A 19,989-nucleotide genomic window follows, 5' to 3' on the forward strand; every position below is an offset into this window, starting at 1 on the left:
TTAAAATAGATTCATAGGAAATAAATCTTGAACATTTAGTTTATCTCCTACGCACCGAGTATACTGTGTTAAATATACACATTAAATACTCTGAAAGATAATTTAAAGATGTATGTTAGGAATGGTTAAATTTTCAATTCATGGCAACATGAACAGTAGAAAACAGTATGCATATAAAAGTGAAGTAGAAAATGTCCAAAAAAATTACTGATTCAATAATCTTTCTGATTCAAAAGAAAAAATTACATCTGCTAAATGGTGGGTCTTCATTTTTCTTTTGAGATTCTGATGAAAGCTATGTCTGTTCTCTTGGGAAAAATGCATGTAGACCCTTGAACACAAGATTTTACATCCCACTTCCAGGGAGAGGACTCACGGATCCCAGGCTAAAAACCCTAACAGGAGAAAAACTGTTTGAGTTTCAGAAGGAGATAAGGTGATCTGCTTGAATTAAAATATGGGACTCTGGGGGAGTTCCCTCACGAACTAAAGTTTAATCATTATTATTTAATATCTATCACTGCAGAAACTTGAGGTTTCCGATAACATGGAAGAGAGTTAAATATAGGAAGAAACTGTCCATTACACAGCAAAGAAACAGAGCGAACACATTTATTCCACGAGTTAACTTCTGTTGCTTTTTCAGTTAACTCCTTTTCTGCTCTGAAAGGGGGTAAGCTTGGTAAACTGACTGGTGCCCAGAGAGTAGGCGCGAGGAAGGTAAATAAATATTCTGCACAGAGCTAAAATAAGGCTGCAGCTGCTGGCAAATAGGAAGTAGGTGGGGAGTAAAGCCAAGATGTCCAACAAGAGGATCTGTTCTTGTATTCTGCGCGAGTCTTACAAAAGGGAGAGAAGAGGAACAGACAAGGAGTCTAAAACTGCTCTTCTGAGAAAACGTTATTTGTTGAAAATATGCTACTAACGGTAACACAGAATTTTAGAAGCTGATCCTCTCCCGGATGCCGACGCGCTGGGGTCCACCTGCAACAAGGTCTACTGCAAACTTTTCGAGAAAGCAGTTTTCTCCAGGAGGTAAAGCAGTGTCACTAAGGGGCAAAAGAACTACTCTAAAAAGCTATCATGACCTGAAAACCATGGGTCGGGAAGCAAGGAAAAGTCATTCTACCAGACGTGTGTTCAAGCGCCCTTTGGAGGCTTCTCTCAAATATCCGGGGATCTACTTTCACACACGTTTGGGCGACAAGAGTTGAATGTGCCTAGGACGGCACAAAGGCCCCAGGTCAGCTCCAGTTAGAGGGAGCTGTCACTGCAGGGCTGCCCGCACAGACCCACTGGCTAGTTTCTAAAGACACTCACTGCAGCAAGTCTGCCACTAATTCTTTCATTGTTAAGGGAATCAACGTGTTATTCCATACCATTCTGTTGGGGTGAAATCCCATCTGTAAAACCAATTTTATGTCTGGCATACAAAACACGACTAGACTTCATCAGATAGACCTATAGTTGTGATGCATTAAGAAAGGGAGCCAAAACCCATCTGATAACCCTTTATGAACAGCCAGGGGCCCTGCACAGACAGCAGCTGCCCAGGCCTGAATTCATCACTCACGTGAGGAACAGCTGATAGCCCTTTGAGGAAAATAAACCTACAATGAAATGAAACATTTTGTATTGTTTTGGACAAAAGTTATCATTAATAAACCTACTTGCACTATGTCAGTTTTATTACAGAAAAAAATGGGAAGAAGTATCCATTAAAAGAATGGCTATTACCAGTTAAACAAAAAGATCTTTCCTCTACTTAAGAGGATCTGTTTTCTTATCGCCTTATAGAACAAGGACTATAATTTGGCAATAAAGCTACATAGTAGCAAAATTCCTAGTGATTAACATTTAAACTGTACACTGTCTTTCAAAGTAGAAAATTTATGATTTGTAAACAACCTTTAAATATATTTTTTCACCTAGAGTCCCCAAGTCCTTTAAACTTCCATTCCATGGAACAGATATATAACTAAGTCACAAAACCCTAAACAAATGACTGAAGACTTACTGTAGAAATGGCATTCACCATGCCGTTGGTAATCTGGTCCTGACGCATGTGCTTCACGACATCAAACTGAGCTGCTCTTTGCTTAGGAATCACCTGGTCTGCAATCTTCTTCATTTCAGAATTAAATTTTTTGAATAAATCTTCAAAAAGTAGTGATAAAAGCTAAAAAAAAAATATATATATATATATATGGTGAACTTTCAAAATGCATTATTAGTCTATTTAATAAACTTTAGGTGTTTATTAAACTTTTTAAAAACGATGGGGAAACTGCTTAATAATGAAGAAATATTTTAAAATTCAATTTGATAAATATGTACTTTTCTATGTGCTTATCACCATACTAGGCATTGGGAATAAGAGCAAAAAAAATGATGACACAATTTCTGCACTCAAAGACATTTAATTTAGACCAGTCACTTCCAGACTTTTAGATTTCACTGACCAGTAACCTAAGTTTTAATTTTACAAATAAAAATAACTAAAACCCCAAAAAGGGGGTGTGGGAGAAGAATTACCGTTAAAAGAAAGTCTGACAACACCAAAGATGTGGTGTCATTTGGACCTCTCCTATATCCCTGGTAAAAATGTAAATTGGTACAACTACTTGGAGGACAGTTCGCCATTAATCTAGTCTTCCCTAAGCCCCCTCAGTTCCTCCCCTAGGTACATCCCCACAGCAGAGCTTCTCAAACTTCAGCATGCATGTTAATCACGATCAAGGATTGTTAAAACCAAATTGCTGGCCCCACCCCTACAGTTTCTAATTCAATAGGTCCAAGAATTTGCATTTCTAACGAGTTCCCAGGAGATGCCAGAGCTGCTGGTGGGGGAAGGGCACCTTGAGAATCACTGCCCTCCAGAAATGTGCATCTGTATACAGATACAAGATGTTCACAGCATTATTTGTATGAGCTAAAAACTGAAAGCCATACAAATAATATTTAATTAGACAAATTGTGGCATACTCTGAAATGATGGAACACTATAAAGCAATGAAAATGAACAAAAATGAAATGAAATGAACAAGATCATGGCTGGATCTTTAAAAGTGTAATACTGAGTGAAAGAAGCCACACACAAAAGAATATGTATGGTATGATTCCATTTACATAAGGCTTAAAACCAGCAAAACTGAACTCAAATTCTATGGCAAAACTCTAGCGAAAAGCAAGGACATGAATACCATAAAAATCAGGCTAAGGGGAGGATTTTGATCAGTCTGGAGCATGTTGTGGGGGAGACTTCTACTAAAGTGTTCAAATGATTTTATTTTTCGATCTGAGTGCTATTTACAAAAGTATTTGTTTTGTAACAATTTGGTAAGCTGAAATTTATGTTTCAGGCACTTTTCTGTCTGTGTGTCATATCCTCTTATAAAAAGATTATAATACAATACCCACCAATTACTCTGACATCATATCTCATTTTTCAAAAGGACATTTTAACATCAAAAAATGGCAGAGCAAATAATCTCAGAAGAAAACCACAAAAAAGTAAATACAATTTGCTTGATAAAACTCATACCAGCCATCCTTGCTCATTCTTCTCCAGACCAGTGAAAACTGGACCACGGACTCACACCAATCCTCAGACCAGTGGTCTGGGCACAAGTCTACATAAGCAGAGAATGATGTAAAGGCAACAGAGACCAAAGTAAAGTTTGAAACAAGACAGTTCAGCCTATGCTAGAAAAAAAAATAAAGTATTTAAGCCCTCATGCTAAGATTATTGGATGACAGTATTAACGACTGATTTCATGAAACAGATGAACAGCAGAGGTGGAAAGAAGGCTAGGATCTGAAGGGAGTGGAGGGCTTAAGAAAGATTTGTAAATTCCACATCCAGTAGGAAGTAGAAAGCCAGAAAACAGTATCCCTTCCACTCTAATAATAAAAAAAGATAAATCAACTACAAAAATCATATATTTCTGGTCCAGCTGAGAGGTAAGGTTGCAAGGCACCCAGGGGAACTGAATACAAGGGGTGACAGTCTATCTAGGGAGAGACAGGACATATGACAGAGATGACGTCTGCCACAGAAGAAATAGGACAAAATTTTAAGGACTTCTCAAATGCCAAATGTGAGCTACCATGGAAGCTTAGAACCCTTCGGAACCTCAGACACAAGAGGATCTGCACTCACAAGTTCTTTTCCATGGAGTGCTCCCAAAAGACTGGAGTCAAACAAAAGACTGAAAAAGATTCTTTCATTGGAACAAGCAAAAAAACCTATTTCCCTGGACTTTTGCTCAGATGAACCGTCAGGAAACCCTCCTGCCAATATAGTTCCAGGATAAAGGGGACATGCACTGAGAGAGGGATAGAAGCCTTCTGTCCCTGAGGCTGGAGAGGAAAGCCCCCCTGCTCCCACCATAAGCCTTACATCCAGTAATAAGCAACGGCAAACCTACTGCTGGAGGAAGGCCAGCAAACCCTCTGGCCACCAATTCCAGGAAAAAGTATAAGGCCAGATGGAGGAGGAAGAGAAGCCAAACTGCATCTTTCCCTGGGAGAGGAACAGGAAACATGCTTGGGTCAAGGATCCTGCACTGGTACATAGCAGGGGCCGAAACCACAGGGAAGGGCAGGAAACTGAAAGCTTTGCTTTATAAAATTGCGGAATAGGACAGAATGCCCATTCTTACCACTTCTATTCAACACGGTATTGGGGGTACCATTCAGTGCACTATGGCAAGAAAAAGAAAATATATAAATGTTGGAAAGGAAGAAGTAAAACTGTCATTACTTGCAGATAAACTGTATGTCCACATAAGAAATCCCAAAATCTTAAAAAAAAAAAACAAAAAACCTACTAGAACCAGTGAGTTTAGCAAGCCTGCAAGATACAAGGTTAGTATACAAAAAGAAATTTATTTAAATTTTTTATAAAGATTTATTTATTTGAGAGAGAGAGAGAGAGAGGGAAGGAGAGCACGAACAGGGGGCGGGACAGAGAGGGAGAGGGAGAAAGAATCTCAAGCAGACTCAATGAGGAGCACGGGGCCCAATGCAGGGCTCTATCTCATGACCCTGAGATCATGACCTGAGCCAAAACCAAGAGTTAGGTGCTTAACTGACTGAGCCACCCAAAAAGAAATTGTATTTAAAACATTACTGAGAGACATTAAAGAGAATCTCAATAGCAAAGATATACTATGTTCGCGGATTAGAAAACTCAGTATTATTTAGATGTCAATTCTAACCCAAATTATTCTATAAATTTAATCAAAATCTCAATAAAAAAACTAGCAGGCTTTTTTTTTTTAATGAGATGCTTATTCTAACATTAAAATAAAAATGTTAAAACTCCTAAGTTTATGTTGATAGAAAGAAAAAAAAAAAACCCTTCATCTGTGGAAGAAATGAGTGAGCTAAATCAGTATTCCGTAAACTGGTTTAAAAAAAAAAAAAAAATCTAGCAAGCATTTACCCTGCCTTTCCCATATAAATTATGTCTCAGAGTAACGAAAGAGATGATAATGGAAAGTATTCTTTACTGAAAATTCTAGCTAAAAAAAAAAAGCAGAAAGAGTAAATTAGAGTATCACTATTTTGCATGCCCTAATCAAACAATGGATAATGGAATGATCATCATCAGCTGTTAAAACCATCAGAAGAAAAGCTGATGGGGAACTTTACAATAGACGAATAAGGGCCCCAAACACCTAAGCCCAGTGATCAATTCCAATGACACAAAGTGTAGATACAACCAGTCATATTCTTCCTAATAGGATACAACAGCCAACTGTACAATGCAACCCATGAAGCAGTCTAGCCAAAAAAAAAAAAAAAAGATCTTGAATACGATCTAGCCTCTGAATTTAACTCCTGGTTTACAAGAAATTTAAAGGAGAGAGAAATATAGAGGAATATATATGTATATATACATAAAGACACCATGAGGATACCGTCAGCAAAATCCAGAATTAAAAACAACATCTTTAAATCAATAAGAAAGATGCAAATCAATACCACAAGGAGATGCCACTTTACACCCACAAGGCAAAAGTGTTCAAAGTCTGATACTAAGGCATAGGATGGAGATCATAAGGAACTCCTACACAGTACAACATACAAATATTTGGGAAACTAGTTTGACATTCTCCAGTTAAACTGAAGATTTAACTTGACTCCAGGACTAGGCATTCCTATTTTTTTTTTATTCTTATGTTAATCCCCATACATTACATCATTAGTTTTAGATGAAGTGTTCCATGATTCATTGTTTGTGCATAACACCCAGTGCTCCATGCAGAATGTGCCCTCCTCAATACCAACCACCAGGCTAACCCATCCTCCCACCCTAGGCATTCCTATTTGTAGAAATTCTTGCATGTGGGCACCAGAAAATATAAGAATGTTAGTATTTTTTTAAAAGGGAAATCATACAAAGGAATGATCAGTAGAATAATCTTTATCATAAATATATACCTTTATATATTATTTATCATAAATATTTATATTATTTATATTTATCATAAATATATTATAAATATTTTATTTATTATAAATATATTTATCATAAATGTTATTCATCATAAATACACTTATGTTGTTTATCACAAATTATCATAAATATATTTGTGTTTTTTATCATAAATATATCTATATCTTCTATATCACATCATATTCTATACAACAGAATATAATATAAAACTGGAAGTACAGTGACATGCAACAATATAGATATTAAAAACAATGCTGAGTGAAGAAAAATGTTACAGAAAAATGTATATGGCATAAATCTATTTTTACAAAACTCAAAAATAAGCAAAACTTATATTGCAATAAAATATTTAAATATTTAAAATTTTTTTAATTAAAAATTTAATGATGTAATAAAAAAGTGCAAAAACTCAGGATGGGGGAAAAAGAGGAATAGAATAAGGAAGAAATACATCGGTAAATGGAATGGTATTAATAACGGTTGATTATTAAGAATTACTTGAGAGCGGCTCTGAGGGTGATTTTGTTCGTACCCTTCATAACCGACGTATGTAACATTTCAATTTTTATTTTCATGTTAAAATTACGTAATAAAAATTAAATGATAGTAAACCATGGTGACTATCTGAAACAGTGTAAGCACAGAAGCCAAATCAATGAAATGGAATAGGAAGTCCTAAAAACAGACAAGGATGGTTCTGTTTCCAGAATTGGTAGATTAGCTCCTATCAGATGGACTCACCTGCTGATAATAGTTATAAACTCCGGACAAACTATTAAAACTACCTGAAGTCACCGGAGATTGTCCAAAAGCAGGCAGAAACTGGAGGAAAGCCAACGTTTCTCAGAAGTGACTGGCACTGGGTGCATTTCCTGTTTTTAAGGCTTTTCAATTAAGGGGAGGCCACATTGGTAAGAAGGGTCCAAGCTACGTTGAGAAGCTAAACCTCGGACAGAGACCCGCAATGTTACTGGATTGAAGACCCAGATGAAAAAGATCTGAGCTACGGGAGAAAAGCCCCAAATTATGTGTGTAAACTTAGCCCAAATCTCTGACTGACCCCTGAGGTGTGGCCCAAGTCTGGGTGGAGGTTGTAACTGCTTCTTCCAATACAGTAGAAATAAAGCTGATAAATAATTAGGTCATTAAGGCCAGATGGGTTCTGTCTCATTCATGGGAAGCATTCGTGCGGAGCCCGGAGCTACCCGATGGCACAGCACTGGACAGGTCAGGTCCTAGCCAAGAGCCTTCCAGCCCTCCCCACACCCGTTAGCGGAACACTACCAACTGACCTCCATCAACACCATGTGAAACAGAAGAATCAAACAGCCAAATCCTGCCTGAACTCCTGACCCACAAAACTGTGAGTTAATAATGTTTTAACGGTGGTTGTTTGGGGATAGCATGCAACGTAGCAACATACAACCAGAACACCGTTTATAAAAAGTTCTTGAAACTAAAGAGGTGGCTCACTACTAATAAATAGCAGGTACACTTCTTCAATAATCAAATATAATGGATATTACAAGTACTTAAGTTCCTCTGTAAAATTAATTCAGTTTTTTTTTTCCCCTTTGTAGGCATTTTTTTCCCTTTAAAAGAGGAAGAAAAAAGCTTGACATATCTGTAATGTAAGTTACCTAACAAAGCATTAAAGTAATATCACAGGGGTGTGACATATAAACTGTCTACTTACAAGGGAATTCTGAAACTCAGTGAAACCAGGTAAGCTAAAGATTTTCCAAGTTCCATCCTGACTATATTCTTCAATGTTTATAACCCGTAGGTAGTTTTTGGCCTCACAAGGAAGAAGATACTGAAAGCCAAAGAGTCTTCTCCTCGAGCACCTTACTCCTGAAGTAAGAATTTCCAAAGTGGTATGTGATTTTAAGTTAGGCATGTCCTTCCACTTTTCTACTAAAATCAGCTTTGCAGAGAGGAAAGGCAGGATCCTCGACTTGCATGTACCATGTCAGAAGTGTTCTAAAAAAGAAAACTTCCTCCTCAGAGAGCTTAATCCCTTCTCCCACTCAGACCCAGCAGCTTCACTCATGGGAAGGAAGGATGTGGGAATGGAAGCAGGGGCGGAGGGGTGAGTGGGATGAAGACGCCCCCACTGCAGCAACTTCCTGTGCAAACTGGCAAAAGGGGACTTGAGTAAGCGTCCTGGATAGAAGCAAGTGCCCTTCACCTAAACCACAGAAGCCCGGCTCCATTTCAATTAGCCCCTTACACTTAGACTTTTGTGTCTCAAAGTATGACAGAGATTTTTGGACTCCAGCTGAATTCGTTGTGGCCCCCTGCTTCAAACACAAGGAAACGCACCTCATCCTAAACAAGTAAAACACAAGGGCATGCTCAACAGAACGACGACTGCTTCATTAGATTTCTTTCTCTACCTCTAGATTTTCGGTTTAAGAGAAATTCCGTTCTCCAGTTCACAGGGCAGTGAGAGACTACAGGGCCATGCTGCACCATAAGCCACATTATTTAGGTCAAGAGTAAAATGATTAAAAGAGATGAAGCGCTGGTGATAATATTCAACACCTTTCCTTGCTGGTACGAGGCCTTCCAGCCTTCTTACGACAGGAACACTAAAGAGCAAATTATATTTAAGGGGAAAAAAAAAATGCTGACAGCTCATCAACTGATTTGCAATGAAAATGCTAAAAAAAATTAATAAAGAAGTTAAGCTGCTGAAATACAGTTTCACCAATTAGCTTAATGTCAGAGAATTCTAATTAGGTGCCTTGAGATTGCTATTTAGTGTTAAGCCTTCAGAGTGCCAAATTCTCCTTTTCACACAAACTGGTTGCAAAATTAAAGACATTAGGCAGCCTTAATTACATTATCAGAACAGCTGGGATTAGGCAATCTCTGAAGTCAAGACGGCAGTCTTTTGTCACAGGGTGAAAATCCCTGGCTTTCCTGGGTGCCGGATTTTTGGTGTCGTTCCATATCTCACCCATACAAAGCAAGCTGCATTAGAAACAAAAAATTCGCAGACAAAGAATAGAGTAATGCTCAGCAAATAATGAACACATTACCGAAAAAGAAAAGGTAGGTGAAAAGATTAAGCCTGAAATCGGTAGGTTTTGCTCACACCTCTACTGGCGGCCGGCCTGCCAGCCCTCTGGTGGCAGAAAGACTGAGGGAAAGCTCTGTGAACCCACTTGGCCAGTGGAGGCAGCGCTGTTATCTAAAGCTGAAGCACATTTATACTCCCTCGTCCCATGGGGTGTGAAATTAGCAGCTATTGTTTTTACACATTTTTGCCAACACAATGCCTTTTATGTCTTTACATTGTTTATAAAGCAATGTTTTCTTGCACATGGGAACCCTCTTTTTAATTCTAATTTTTTAAGCAACAGGATAGTCTCTCCTCTCCTGACTCCACTCCTTATTCCTCTAAACAATCAACATTTTTTTAATGGCCTCATTTAACAGCATGGTTTTTTCCAATTAAGAAACTGTAAAGATTGGGATTGATGGTGGTGGGGATACCATAATACCCTGAACAGAGGTCAATCTGAAGGTGGCGGAAAAACCCACCTGCTAGCACCGACCATTAACCACACAGAACTTCTCCAGTAGTCCAGACAGTAACCCTTTTCTAAAATCTAAAATTGCTATCATTTTTTAATCCTAGTTTTTAAATTTTAGTTGTAGTATCTGTTATCCTAGCCACCATCATCTGTCATCTGGAATACTGCCACAGCCTCCTAACTGGGTCACTTCCTGGCCTGTTCGTCTCCAGATCTGATCTTCCTAAACTGAAAATCAGATCCTGTCACCTCCCTGGTTAAAACTCTTCAATGGTTTTCCACAGCATGGAAAACTCAATCCAAACCCCCTTCCATGGCCCACGCGCTAGTTCTCCAATGTCCTCCTCATCCCCACACCTCACGCAGTCCAGCTCAGTGATCCTCCTCCGGCTCCCCAGGCCGGAACTGTACGGGGATGGACGCCCTTGCAAGGGTCTCTTGCTGGAATGCAGTTCCCAAGGCTGCGAGAGACGGACTTCTTCTCATTCAAGTCTAGGCGGGAATGTCTGAGGGCTCAGCTTAAAATACATACTTTTTTCAAAGAGATCTTTCCTGATCATCCTGACGAAGTAACATCCCTTTCCTCCACCAACACTCCAGCTCTCAACATTAGCCTGTTTGGGGTTTTCTTTAAACACATAAGACTGTTTCCTATTATCTCATTTCTTTCCTGTTCACTTGTTCACTGTCTCTCTCTCCTACCAAAATGCACGTTTGAAAGCAGGTGCCTCACAGAGTGTCACTCACTGACGCATCCTCTGGTGCCTAGTAGCTTTACATGGGGATTCGAGAGATGAATCTCAGTGATTCCTGTCCTCAATGAGCTTACTGTCTAAGGGGCGGTGGGGGGAGAAGAAGCTTGCAGGTGAAGAATCATGTATACTTCAGCATGTAAATAAAGACCTGAACCAAGTGCCACTGGCATTTGGAAGACAGAGCAACTAACTTCTCCTGGGGTTCACAGAAGGTTTCAGAGAGGGTGACTCCAAGAATGAAGAATGGGCAGGAGCTCCTCACTAGGGGGAGGGAAGAGGGAGACGAGGCAGGGACCACTAACTCGAAGGCAGGGAGGATGAAAGAGCATCCCGGTGTGCTCGGGAAGGTGGAAGTGGCCTGCCTGGGCAGAAGCAAGGCTGGAAAGGTGCACTGATGCAGGATTACCAGGGATCCTGGGAGCCCTGCTCAAGAGCTACACTTGGTTCTATAGAGCCATCAAACTTCCGTAATTCCACAGAGGAGTTGCAAGGGAAGGAAAGGTAGGCAGGGAGGCTCCCCTTTTATTTAATATTGGGATTCCGAGGAAGCGTGCATGCTTTGGAAAACCTTGAACCCCACACCTGAAGCTCAGGCCTGCTGACATAAAGTAATTCAATCACCTGTCCTGCCAACTCCAATCGCTTGTTACCATAGTAGTCTCGGTCATCCACTTTATTATCTCCTTGGGCCAGAATTACTCTTCGCACCATCACAGCAGTGTAGATACACTTCGCTCGGAAATTGAATTCTTTAACCTGTAATTCAGGAGTTAGAAAAAATTTCGGAGACAATGCATGTTAACCACTACCAACTTCTTCCTTCCCTGTACATGTCATGTCACTCCTCCGAAGAGGTGGCGCCCGCCAACCCTCCTTGGGCCGGTCTGCGAACTTGTACTTGCCACTTCCTTTCTCTGGGTCCCCAGGCACCAGGGCAGAAGGCCAGGACACTCTGCTGGGGACAGAGGGCTGCTTGGAAAGGCACTGGAGAGCCAGAGACACTCACTCTTGCTTTTGACTTTTAAATGGTCTTTCCAGTCATCCAGAGGAGTTTAAAATTCCGTTGAGTCCCAGGTTTCATATTAAGAATTTTCTAATTCTTTGAATTAGCTCAAAACACCTACAACTGGCAGCCCAAGGGCAGAATCAGAGATCTGTATGTTTTTTAGCCAGCAAGATGTTTTAAAGTAAGAAATTCCTGTGTTTAGGTGGTCACTGTCCACTTCCACAGAGCCCTTGACTTTCCTTTATGATCAACTCCTGAAGGTAGAGTATGTAACCCCTGAATTAGATCATTCATGAAAAATACACGTGGTAACTCATTATAAACCAAACTATTTGGTTAGCAAGATTGTCTAACAAATAATTCTATCACTTAGAAAAAGAGTAACATTATATTAAAGAGAAATGATTACTCTTGCCCACACCCCACATGCCAACATGACCAACCTCTATTTAATGATAAATGAATAAGAAGTAAATACAATTGACCTTTGAACAACACGGGTTAGGGGCACTGACCCCTCACACATTCAAAAATCTGTGTATAACTTTTAACTCTGCCAAAACTTAATTACTACTAGCCTACTGTTGACCAGAAGCCTTACTGAGAACATAAACAGTAAATTAACACATACTTTGATCGTTATATACTATTTTCTTATAATAAAGTCACATACAAAAAAGAAAATTTCATTAAGAAAATCATAAAATACATTTGCAGTGCTGTACTATACTTAAAGAAAAAAAACAACACATTTATAAGTGGGCTGATGGAGTTCAAACCTGTGTTATTCGAGGGTCAACTATATCAAGGGTGAGAAGATGGATTCTAGCTCTCTCTCTGACCAGTAACCAGCTGGGGGACCAGACAAACCATCCAGCTTGTCTGGACCCGAGCATCTTCACTGCAAGTAAAGGAGGCTGGACGATGTGACCTCTAAAATTCAAGGTCTAAGAGGTGAACCGTCCAGGATTTTAAGAAGTATCTATGGTGGTAACGGTAGCACAACAGTGAGAATGTACTCGAGGCCACAGACCGTACACTTAAACATGGTAAATTTTATGTTACGTATTTTACAATAAAAGAGAGTATATGAGCAAGGCACTGTAAGCTTGTTTCATTAAAAGCATCTAACACCATCTCTGTCCTTCAAAACCATGAAATCGAGTAGCAGCACTCATACCTGTCTGAATACAGGAAACTAATTTTAGGTTGAAACAAGACCCACGAGAAAATAAACATGATGCTAATGAGAGCATATGGCTAACATTCCCGAAGTTCAAATAAACTACTGATAACAGAAGGTGATTTCCAGGGGGCAGCCCAGTCTTTTTAGGGTCTCTCTCTTTTCTTATGGAACTAAATAACGTAAACCTGCACTCAGAGTTCTTCAGCAGACGGGCCCCGGAGGACCACAGTTCTCACCTGCACAGATGCTACTCACCGGCACGTGCGTCAGGATGGTAGAAGCCAGGAGCTCTCTTGCCTCTTCTATCTTTGTCTTCTTTGGCCCACCTCCCCACATCCTTTGCCTCCTTACTTTGTTCCCTATATATTTTAATGCCTATAAAAACAGAATATCATAATGTTTGAATGACACCCATCGGAGGGAATTTATTAAACACCAATCCACACAAAACACTATAAACAAAAAGATGAGGATCCTAGCTACAGAGAATGCTGCATGAGGCTTAGTCAAAAATCAACATTCGTCTTGAATCAATAACAAAGTAGCATTATATGCTGTCCCTTAAACTAGTTCCCTTTTTATAATTTGCTTTCTTACTACAAAATTGATACATGATCACTGTAGGAAATTTAGAATATGCAAGTGAAAAGATGTGTATATACACACACATATATATACACATGATGTATATGAAGCCACCAACCCTCCACCCAGAGAGAACCACAGTCCACAGTTAATATTCTGGAGCTGTACTTTTTTCCCCTCAAAAAGGAATCACCCCATGTGAAGACCTCTATCCTGAAAGCTGCAGAGCACCACTGAGGGAAAATAAAACCTAAGTAAATCAAGGGTTACGCTGTTTTCATGGACTGGAAGCTTTAATAGTATTAAATGGCTCACTGTTAAAATTCTCTCCAAACTGACCAATAGACACATCGTAATTGTTCCTGGAAATTAATACTCCTGGCAGGTTTTTTAAAAAACAAAAATAAGGGATGCCTGGGTGGCTCAGTCAGTTTAAACGTCTGCCTTCAGCTCAGGTCATGATCCCAGTGTCCTGGGATCGAGCCCCACACTGGGCTCCCTACTCTGCAGGGAGCCTGCTTCTCCCCCTGCCTGCCCGTTCCCCCTGCTTGTGTGCGCTCTCTCTCTCTCTCTGACAAATAAAATCTTTAAAAAGAAAGATTAAAAAAAACAAAAAAAACCCAAAAATCGATTGATTCTAAAATTGACATGCAAATGCAAAAGACCTAGAATAGCTGAAACACTCTCGAAAGAGTAAAGTTGGAGGATTTATACTACATGCTTTTGATTAGAAAGCTACGGTAATCAAGACAGTGTGAGAATGGCATAAGGGCAGACAGATCAATGGAACAAAATATGTCCAGAAATAAACCCATGCTTTTATGGTCCGAGGATTTTTGACAAAAGTGCTAAAGCAATTAAACAGGCAGGGGAAAATCTTTTCAACAAATCTACATCTAAATATCTACAAAGTAAAAAATTAACTTTGACCCCTACACCTCACACCAAATAACAAAAATTAGTTTAAGTGGATTTTAGACATAAATATAGAAACTAAAACTAGTTTCTAGAAGAAAAAAACCAGAATATATTCTTGCCCTTAGGGTAGGTGAAATTTCTTTACACAGGACACAGAAATTGAGGGCGCCTGGGTGGCTCAGTTGGTTAAGCGACTGCCTTCGGCTCAGGTCATGATCCTGGAGTCCAGGGATCGAGTCCCGCATCGGGCTCCCTGCTCGGCAGGGAGTCTGCTTCTCCCTCTGACCCTCTCCCGTCTCATGTGCTCTCTCTCTCTCTCTCATTCTCTCTCTCAAATAAATAAATAAAATCTTTAAAAAAAAAAAAAAGAAAGAAATTGATAACCATAAGATAAACAACAAAAACCTCTTGATAATTAGATTTAATCAAAATTAAAACTACTCATCAAAAGACACAGTTACAATAATGAATAGGGAAGCAATGGACAGAGTGAAAATAGTTACAATAATAAATCTGACAAGGGAATTATATTCAGGATACTTTTTTTAAAAAGGGGACTCTGAAATTCAGTACTAAAAAGACAACTCAGGGAGCCTGGGTGGCTCACTTGGTGAAGTGTCTGCCTTTGGCTCAGGTCATGATCCCAGGGTCCTGGGATCGAGCCCCACATCGGGCTCCCTGCTCAGTGGGAAGCCTTCTTCCCCCTCTCCCACTCCCCCTGCTTGTGTTCCCTCTCGCTGTGTCTCTCTCTGTCAAATAAATAAATAAAATCTTTAAAAAAAATAATAAAAAAAATAAAAAGACAACTCAGTGAGGAAAACAAGCAAAAGATTTGGATACTTCACGCACAAAGTCACTAGTGAGTCCATGAAAAGTGTCCAACATCATTAGTCATCAGGGAAATACATATTAAAACCAAAGCAGTATAGACACCACCCAATACGTAGTAGAATGGCTAAAGTTGAAAAGACAGACAAGACCAAATGTCGGTGAGAACATGAAGCAATCAGAACTCTCACACACTGAGGGGCGGGGGGGGGAGGTGAGGGGAGAACGACTGCAAAATGATACAATTACTTTGGGAAAAGGTTTAGCAGTTATAAAAGTTACATACACAACTGCTCTTTGATCCAGCAATCCTATTTGTAGGTATTTATCCAAGAGACATGCTGACCTGTTCAGGCAAAGACTTGTACAGGAATGTTTATAGTAACTTTATTCATAAGACCCAGAGTGAAAAAACGAAATGTCCATCGACAGGAAAAGATAAACTGTGGGACAGTCATACAATGGAATACTACTCAGCAATAATGGACAAATGACATAAAATATCACCCGGTACACTCAGCAGAAGAAACTGGACGCAAAAAGAGTATATTCTTCACAATTCCATAAAGTTCTAAAATAGGCAACATTAACCTGTAGTGAAAAATCAGAACAGCAGGGAAGAAAATCAGAGGAGGGAGGTGAAAAGGACTAAGAAGGGACATGAGGGAACTTCCCGGGGTAATGGAAAAATATTCTACATCTTATGCAAAATTATGTACATTTGTACATTTCAGCACACATAAATTCTACCTAAAAAAATGAAGTATTAAAAACTAATCAAACAGTGGGTGTGAGGAGTAGGTGGAGATTTAGATGAAACAAAAATGGCAGAGTGCTGCTAAGTATTGAAGCTGGGTGATGGGCACAGGAGGGTTCATAATACTCTTCTGTATACTTTGTGTATGTTGAAGTTTATCCACGATAAAAAGTTTTTAAAGAAGAGGACAATCTTCTAACAACAATGAATGCATTTTTTTTTAAACTGGCTTTCAGTTAGTCAGAGGAAAGGTCTGGGATTCCTGATTCTTTATCTTGGAATTCCTGCCCATGATTATGTGCCTGGGAAATTTCTGTGCTTCTAAACCTAGCGCAGGTGTCCCTTCCTCACCCCACTCCTTTTTCTCTGCTTTGTGAATTCCCTACGTAGAAGGAACTAAGTGCTTCCATGCCGCTTCAGACCACACTATATTTTAACTATTTACAGGTATGTCACTCCTACTAGATGCTGCGTCATCTTTTTCTTTGATTCCTGATGACTAGCTCAGGGCCGGGAAAGGAATGGAACTCCTCCGTGGTAAGATCGGGACATCAGACCTAGGATCCTCTCCATTTAGTGTCCTCTAGAGCGTAAGATAAACTCAGATGTGCCAACCCTTGCCGCGGCGACCTAGCAGTAAGTAGGGACCAGTACCGGATAAAGCAAGCTCACTTAGAAAAACATACAATATCCACATTGCCCGAACTCATATGTTCCACTTATCAACCATTCTGGATTACCCATGCCTCGAAAGCCTCTTCTTAGTTGCAAATTATTAATCTGTGCTCTAATCCAGCATACAGCATGAGCGATGTCAATCTTACACCCCCATTTGCATACTCCCATCCTGAACTGAACTTCTCTCATTCAGTTAGCTAACATTTTCTGTCAGCACCTATTTAGGAGAAATAAATGATTTGTAACCCACTATTTAGCCCTGCTCACCCAGCTTTACAATGCTAGGGTTATAGAGCTATCTGAGCAACAATGATGCTGTTTGTTATAAAAGGAAAAATGGATCTCACTGAATCCACTGAGGGATCATGAAGGTAAACTGCTCTTCCCGAGCATTACACGGCTTTAAAGGAGAGCGTGTATCTCCCCAAATTGAGCCAACTCCTGGGTATTTCTTTACATGTCCTCTTCATGTTCTTAGAACCCTTGGACAATATAATTCCAGTTCGTAACAAAGACTCATGCTCCCTAAATATTTCATTTTCAATAAAGACCAAAAATAGAAGCTCCTAAATCCCAACTTCTCCTGATGTTGCCCTGCCCAAGAACTTGAGTTGACTCTTACTCAGCTGCATCAAAAGGAGGAGGCAGGGATAAGAATAATCCCTACTGATTTGTGCTTCGGAATTATATACACTTACATAGGATGATTAACTTTAAATGTCTGTCTGGCTCAGTCCATGAAAATATCAATAGTGGTGTGATTTTCAGAACACACACTAACAGATGTAAGTGGGAAAATGCTAACTCTATAAGCATCCTGAGTAACAAGAAAAAAGCAGCCTGGAATTTATACCTCGTTGTAAGTAACCCACAGACTAGACAGTGTACACATGGGTAAGTAAGAACTGTCTGTGGTGCTTCTCCAGCAGGACTCCCTACCTCCCAGGATGGCTATGAGGCCGTCACTGACTGATACTTAGCAAAGTACTTTACGAATGTGGGACTAAGCATCCGAAGTGTGGCTGTGAGAGCTCCCTGTCACAAGGGCAGGAAGTACAATTATTTTTATTATTATTTATTATTTTTGTTATGTTTAGCATATATATGACGGTGGGGAACTAATCTTGTCCTAAAATGCCCAAGTTCCAGCTAGGAGTTGTTTAGCAGGTCGACGAAGGCTCTGTTCTGGTAAAGGGTTTCTGAGCCTGGCTTTTCTTGCTGATGACACTGGGAATTCAGAAAAAGGGGCTGAGACCACATACAACTGAACACTGAAAGCAACTGGAAGTAGGGAATAAAAAGAGAAATTGAGGAGAAATGCAGGAAAAGAAATCTACACTAGACTTGCTGTTGTTCAAAAACATATATTGGGGCAACTGGGTGGCGCAGTAGGTTAAATGACTGACTGTTGGTTTCAGCTCAGGCCATGATCTCAGGGTCGTGAGAGGGAGCCCCACATCAGGCTCCGCACTCAGTGCAGAGTCTGCTTGGGATTCTCTCTCCCTCTGCCCCTCCTGCTGTGTGCTTGCTGGGCGCGTACTCACTCTCTCTAATAAATAAATAAATCTTAAAAAAAAAAAAACAACCCAAAAAACAAAAACATATATCACTCAGGCGAATAAGTGAAAAAAGAGTACTTGCTATTATATCAGAACAAAAGCCTCTTGGACACATATCCCCCTTCTAAGTTAGACACCATAGGCCGATAATTTATCAAGACAAACTCCTTCCTCCAATTCCTAAAACACAAGTCAAAGAAGCTTCTCTACTGTTCCTCCCAACTCCCCAACTCCTCCCACACCTACACCCCAAGAAGTCACTGCATCGATGCTTTATGCATGAGCAGCACTAAATCTCCAATTCCCTTTCACAGCAAAGGACGACATGAAAAGACACACCTGCATCTGTGTGAAAATCTGAGCTTTCTGGCACTCTTCCAAACTGGGTCCAAATGCAGCCATCACGTGCTCCTCTGTTCCAATCATCTGTACAATTTCCTGGTCACTCTCAACACCCATGGCCTAGGAAGGAAAGAAAAGATAGAAAGAGTGTTGGCTTTGTGTTAACGCACTGACATTTGCTTATGCTAATTTGGCATTGTTTGTGGGTATTACTTCTAAGCAAAAGCTAGCTCTTTTCTCAGAAACGGTGCCATCTGGCATTGGCAGCCCCAGCCCAAGCTGCAGAAGAACCTGAAACAGAAATTTTGATTGGGAAGAGGAAAACAAACATTCTCAAGCACTTTTTTGCATGTGTGCAATCTTCTAAAATGTTTAAATATCCTGTGAGTGTCATCGTGAAAAAGGAGGTAGGAAGGTACAGCGGAGACACTGGTCACAGCTACAAAAGCAAACTGAAAAATTAAAACAAAACAGCCAAAGAGTAGTAAATCAGAAAATAAGCATTGCTGAAAATAAACACAACTCCAATTAGTTTTGTCGCAAGACTAATTTTTATGAGAATTGTCAACTCATTCACATTTAGGCCAGAAGAATTTTTCCTAAAGGATGTTTTACCTCACTATTCCAGAGATATCAAGCTACTTTATGCAGTTTTTAAGAAGGGATTTTTTAAAAAAAACTAAAAACACACTTAGGAGGTTTAAGAAACCCACTTATCTTAAGTGTTTCAAGGTGGCAGCCAGCAACGCAGGTCTTTGTAGATTCCATATGGCACTATGGCTCACTCCTTCACACATTTGCCTGGAATTCTGCCATATCAAGAAATAGAGCATAATCTCACTAAACCTCTTTTGGCAGAGAAAGAATCTGTTTCTTAGAAGTTACGGGAAAAGTTATGTTTGCATTAAAATTCTTCCTTCAGCTATGCAGAGAAAATGGAACCCGGGGATAACTGTCTAGCTACGCTTCGATGCTCTGGTGCCCACTTCTCCACACACGAGGGAGAGGGAGGAACACCGAGAACATAAGCCAGAGTACGGTGGAAAAGGGCACCTCTCGAAGTCGAGGGATCTGAGGTGTCTGTGCTAAAACAAGGTCAGTGACAGGCCTCACAACCACTATTGTGGAACCACCTTGTCCACCTCTGTTTCTTCCTTTCTGGGAACAAGAGGATGCAAAATTCTACAATTCTACATTTGAATTCGAGTAATCTGTGGTCCAGAAATTCGATTTGAATACTTCAGGAACAGACGTAAACTGACTGAAAGTTTTGAAACTTTTGGGGGCGGGGGGGGGAAGGTAAATATCTGCTATGTCCCCTTTAGGCCAACTGTGGTGGTTTAAAAAACATTCAACAATTCTCT

General features: G+C 40.0%; 1 protein-coding gene across 3 annotated transcripts in view; it reads right to left on the bottom strand.

Annotated features, from left to right (window-relative positions):
- POLR3B (RNA polymerase III subunit B) overlaps nt 1-19,989 on the bottom strand; it is a 104,516-nt gene that overhangs the window by 58,214 nt on the left and 26,313 nt on the right. For all 3 annotated transcript variants that reach the window (XM_064590674.1, XM_045872674.3, XM_045872677.3), the window contains 4 exons: nt 18,623-18,745; nt 13,214-13,333; nt 11,388-11,522; nt 2,018-2,179 (listed from right to left, as the gene is read on the bottom strand). In XM_064590674.1, the coding sequence (XP_064446744.1) occupies nt 2,018-2,179; nt 11,388-11,522; nt 13,214-13,333; nt 18,623-18,745 (540 nt within the window). The remainder of the gene's footprint in view (nt 1-2,017; nt 2,180-11,387; nt 11,523-13,213; nt 13,334-18,622; nt 18,746-19,989) is intronic.

The sequence above is a fragment of the Mirounga angustirostris genome, unplaced genomic scaffold, assembly GCF_029215605.1.
Source record: "Mirounga angustirostris isolate CCGP_5_RB_7025 unplaced genomic scaffold, mMirAng1.0.hap1 SCAF_5, whole genome shotgun sequence".
In the NCBI taxonomy this organism is placed as follows: domain Eukaryota; kingdom Metazoa; phylum Chordata; class Mammalia; order Carnivora; family Phocidae; genus Mirounga; species Mirounga angustirostris.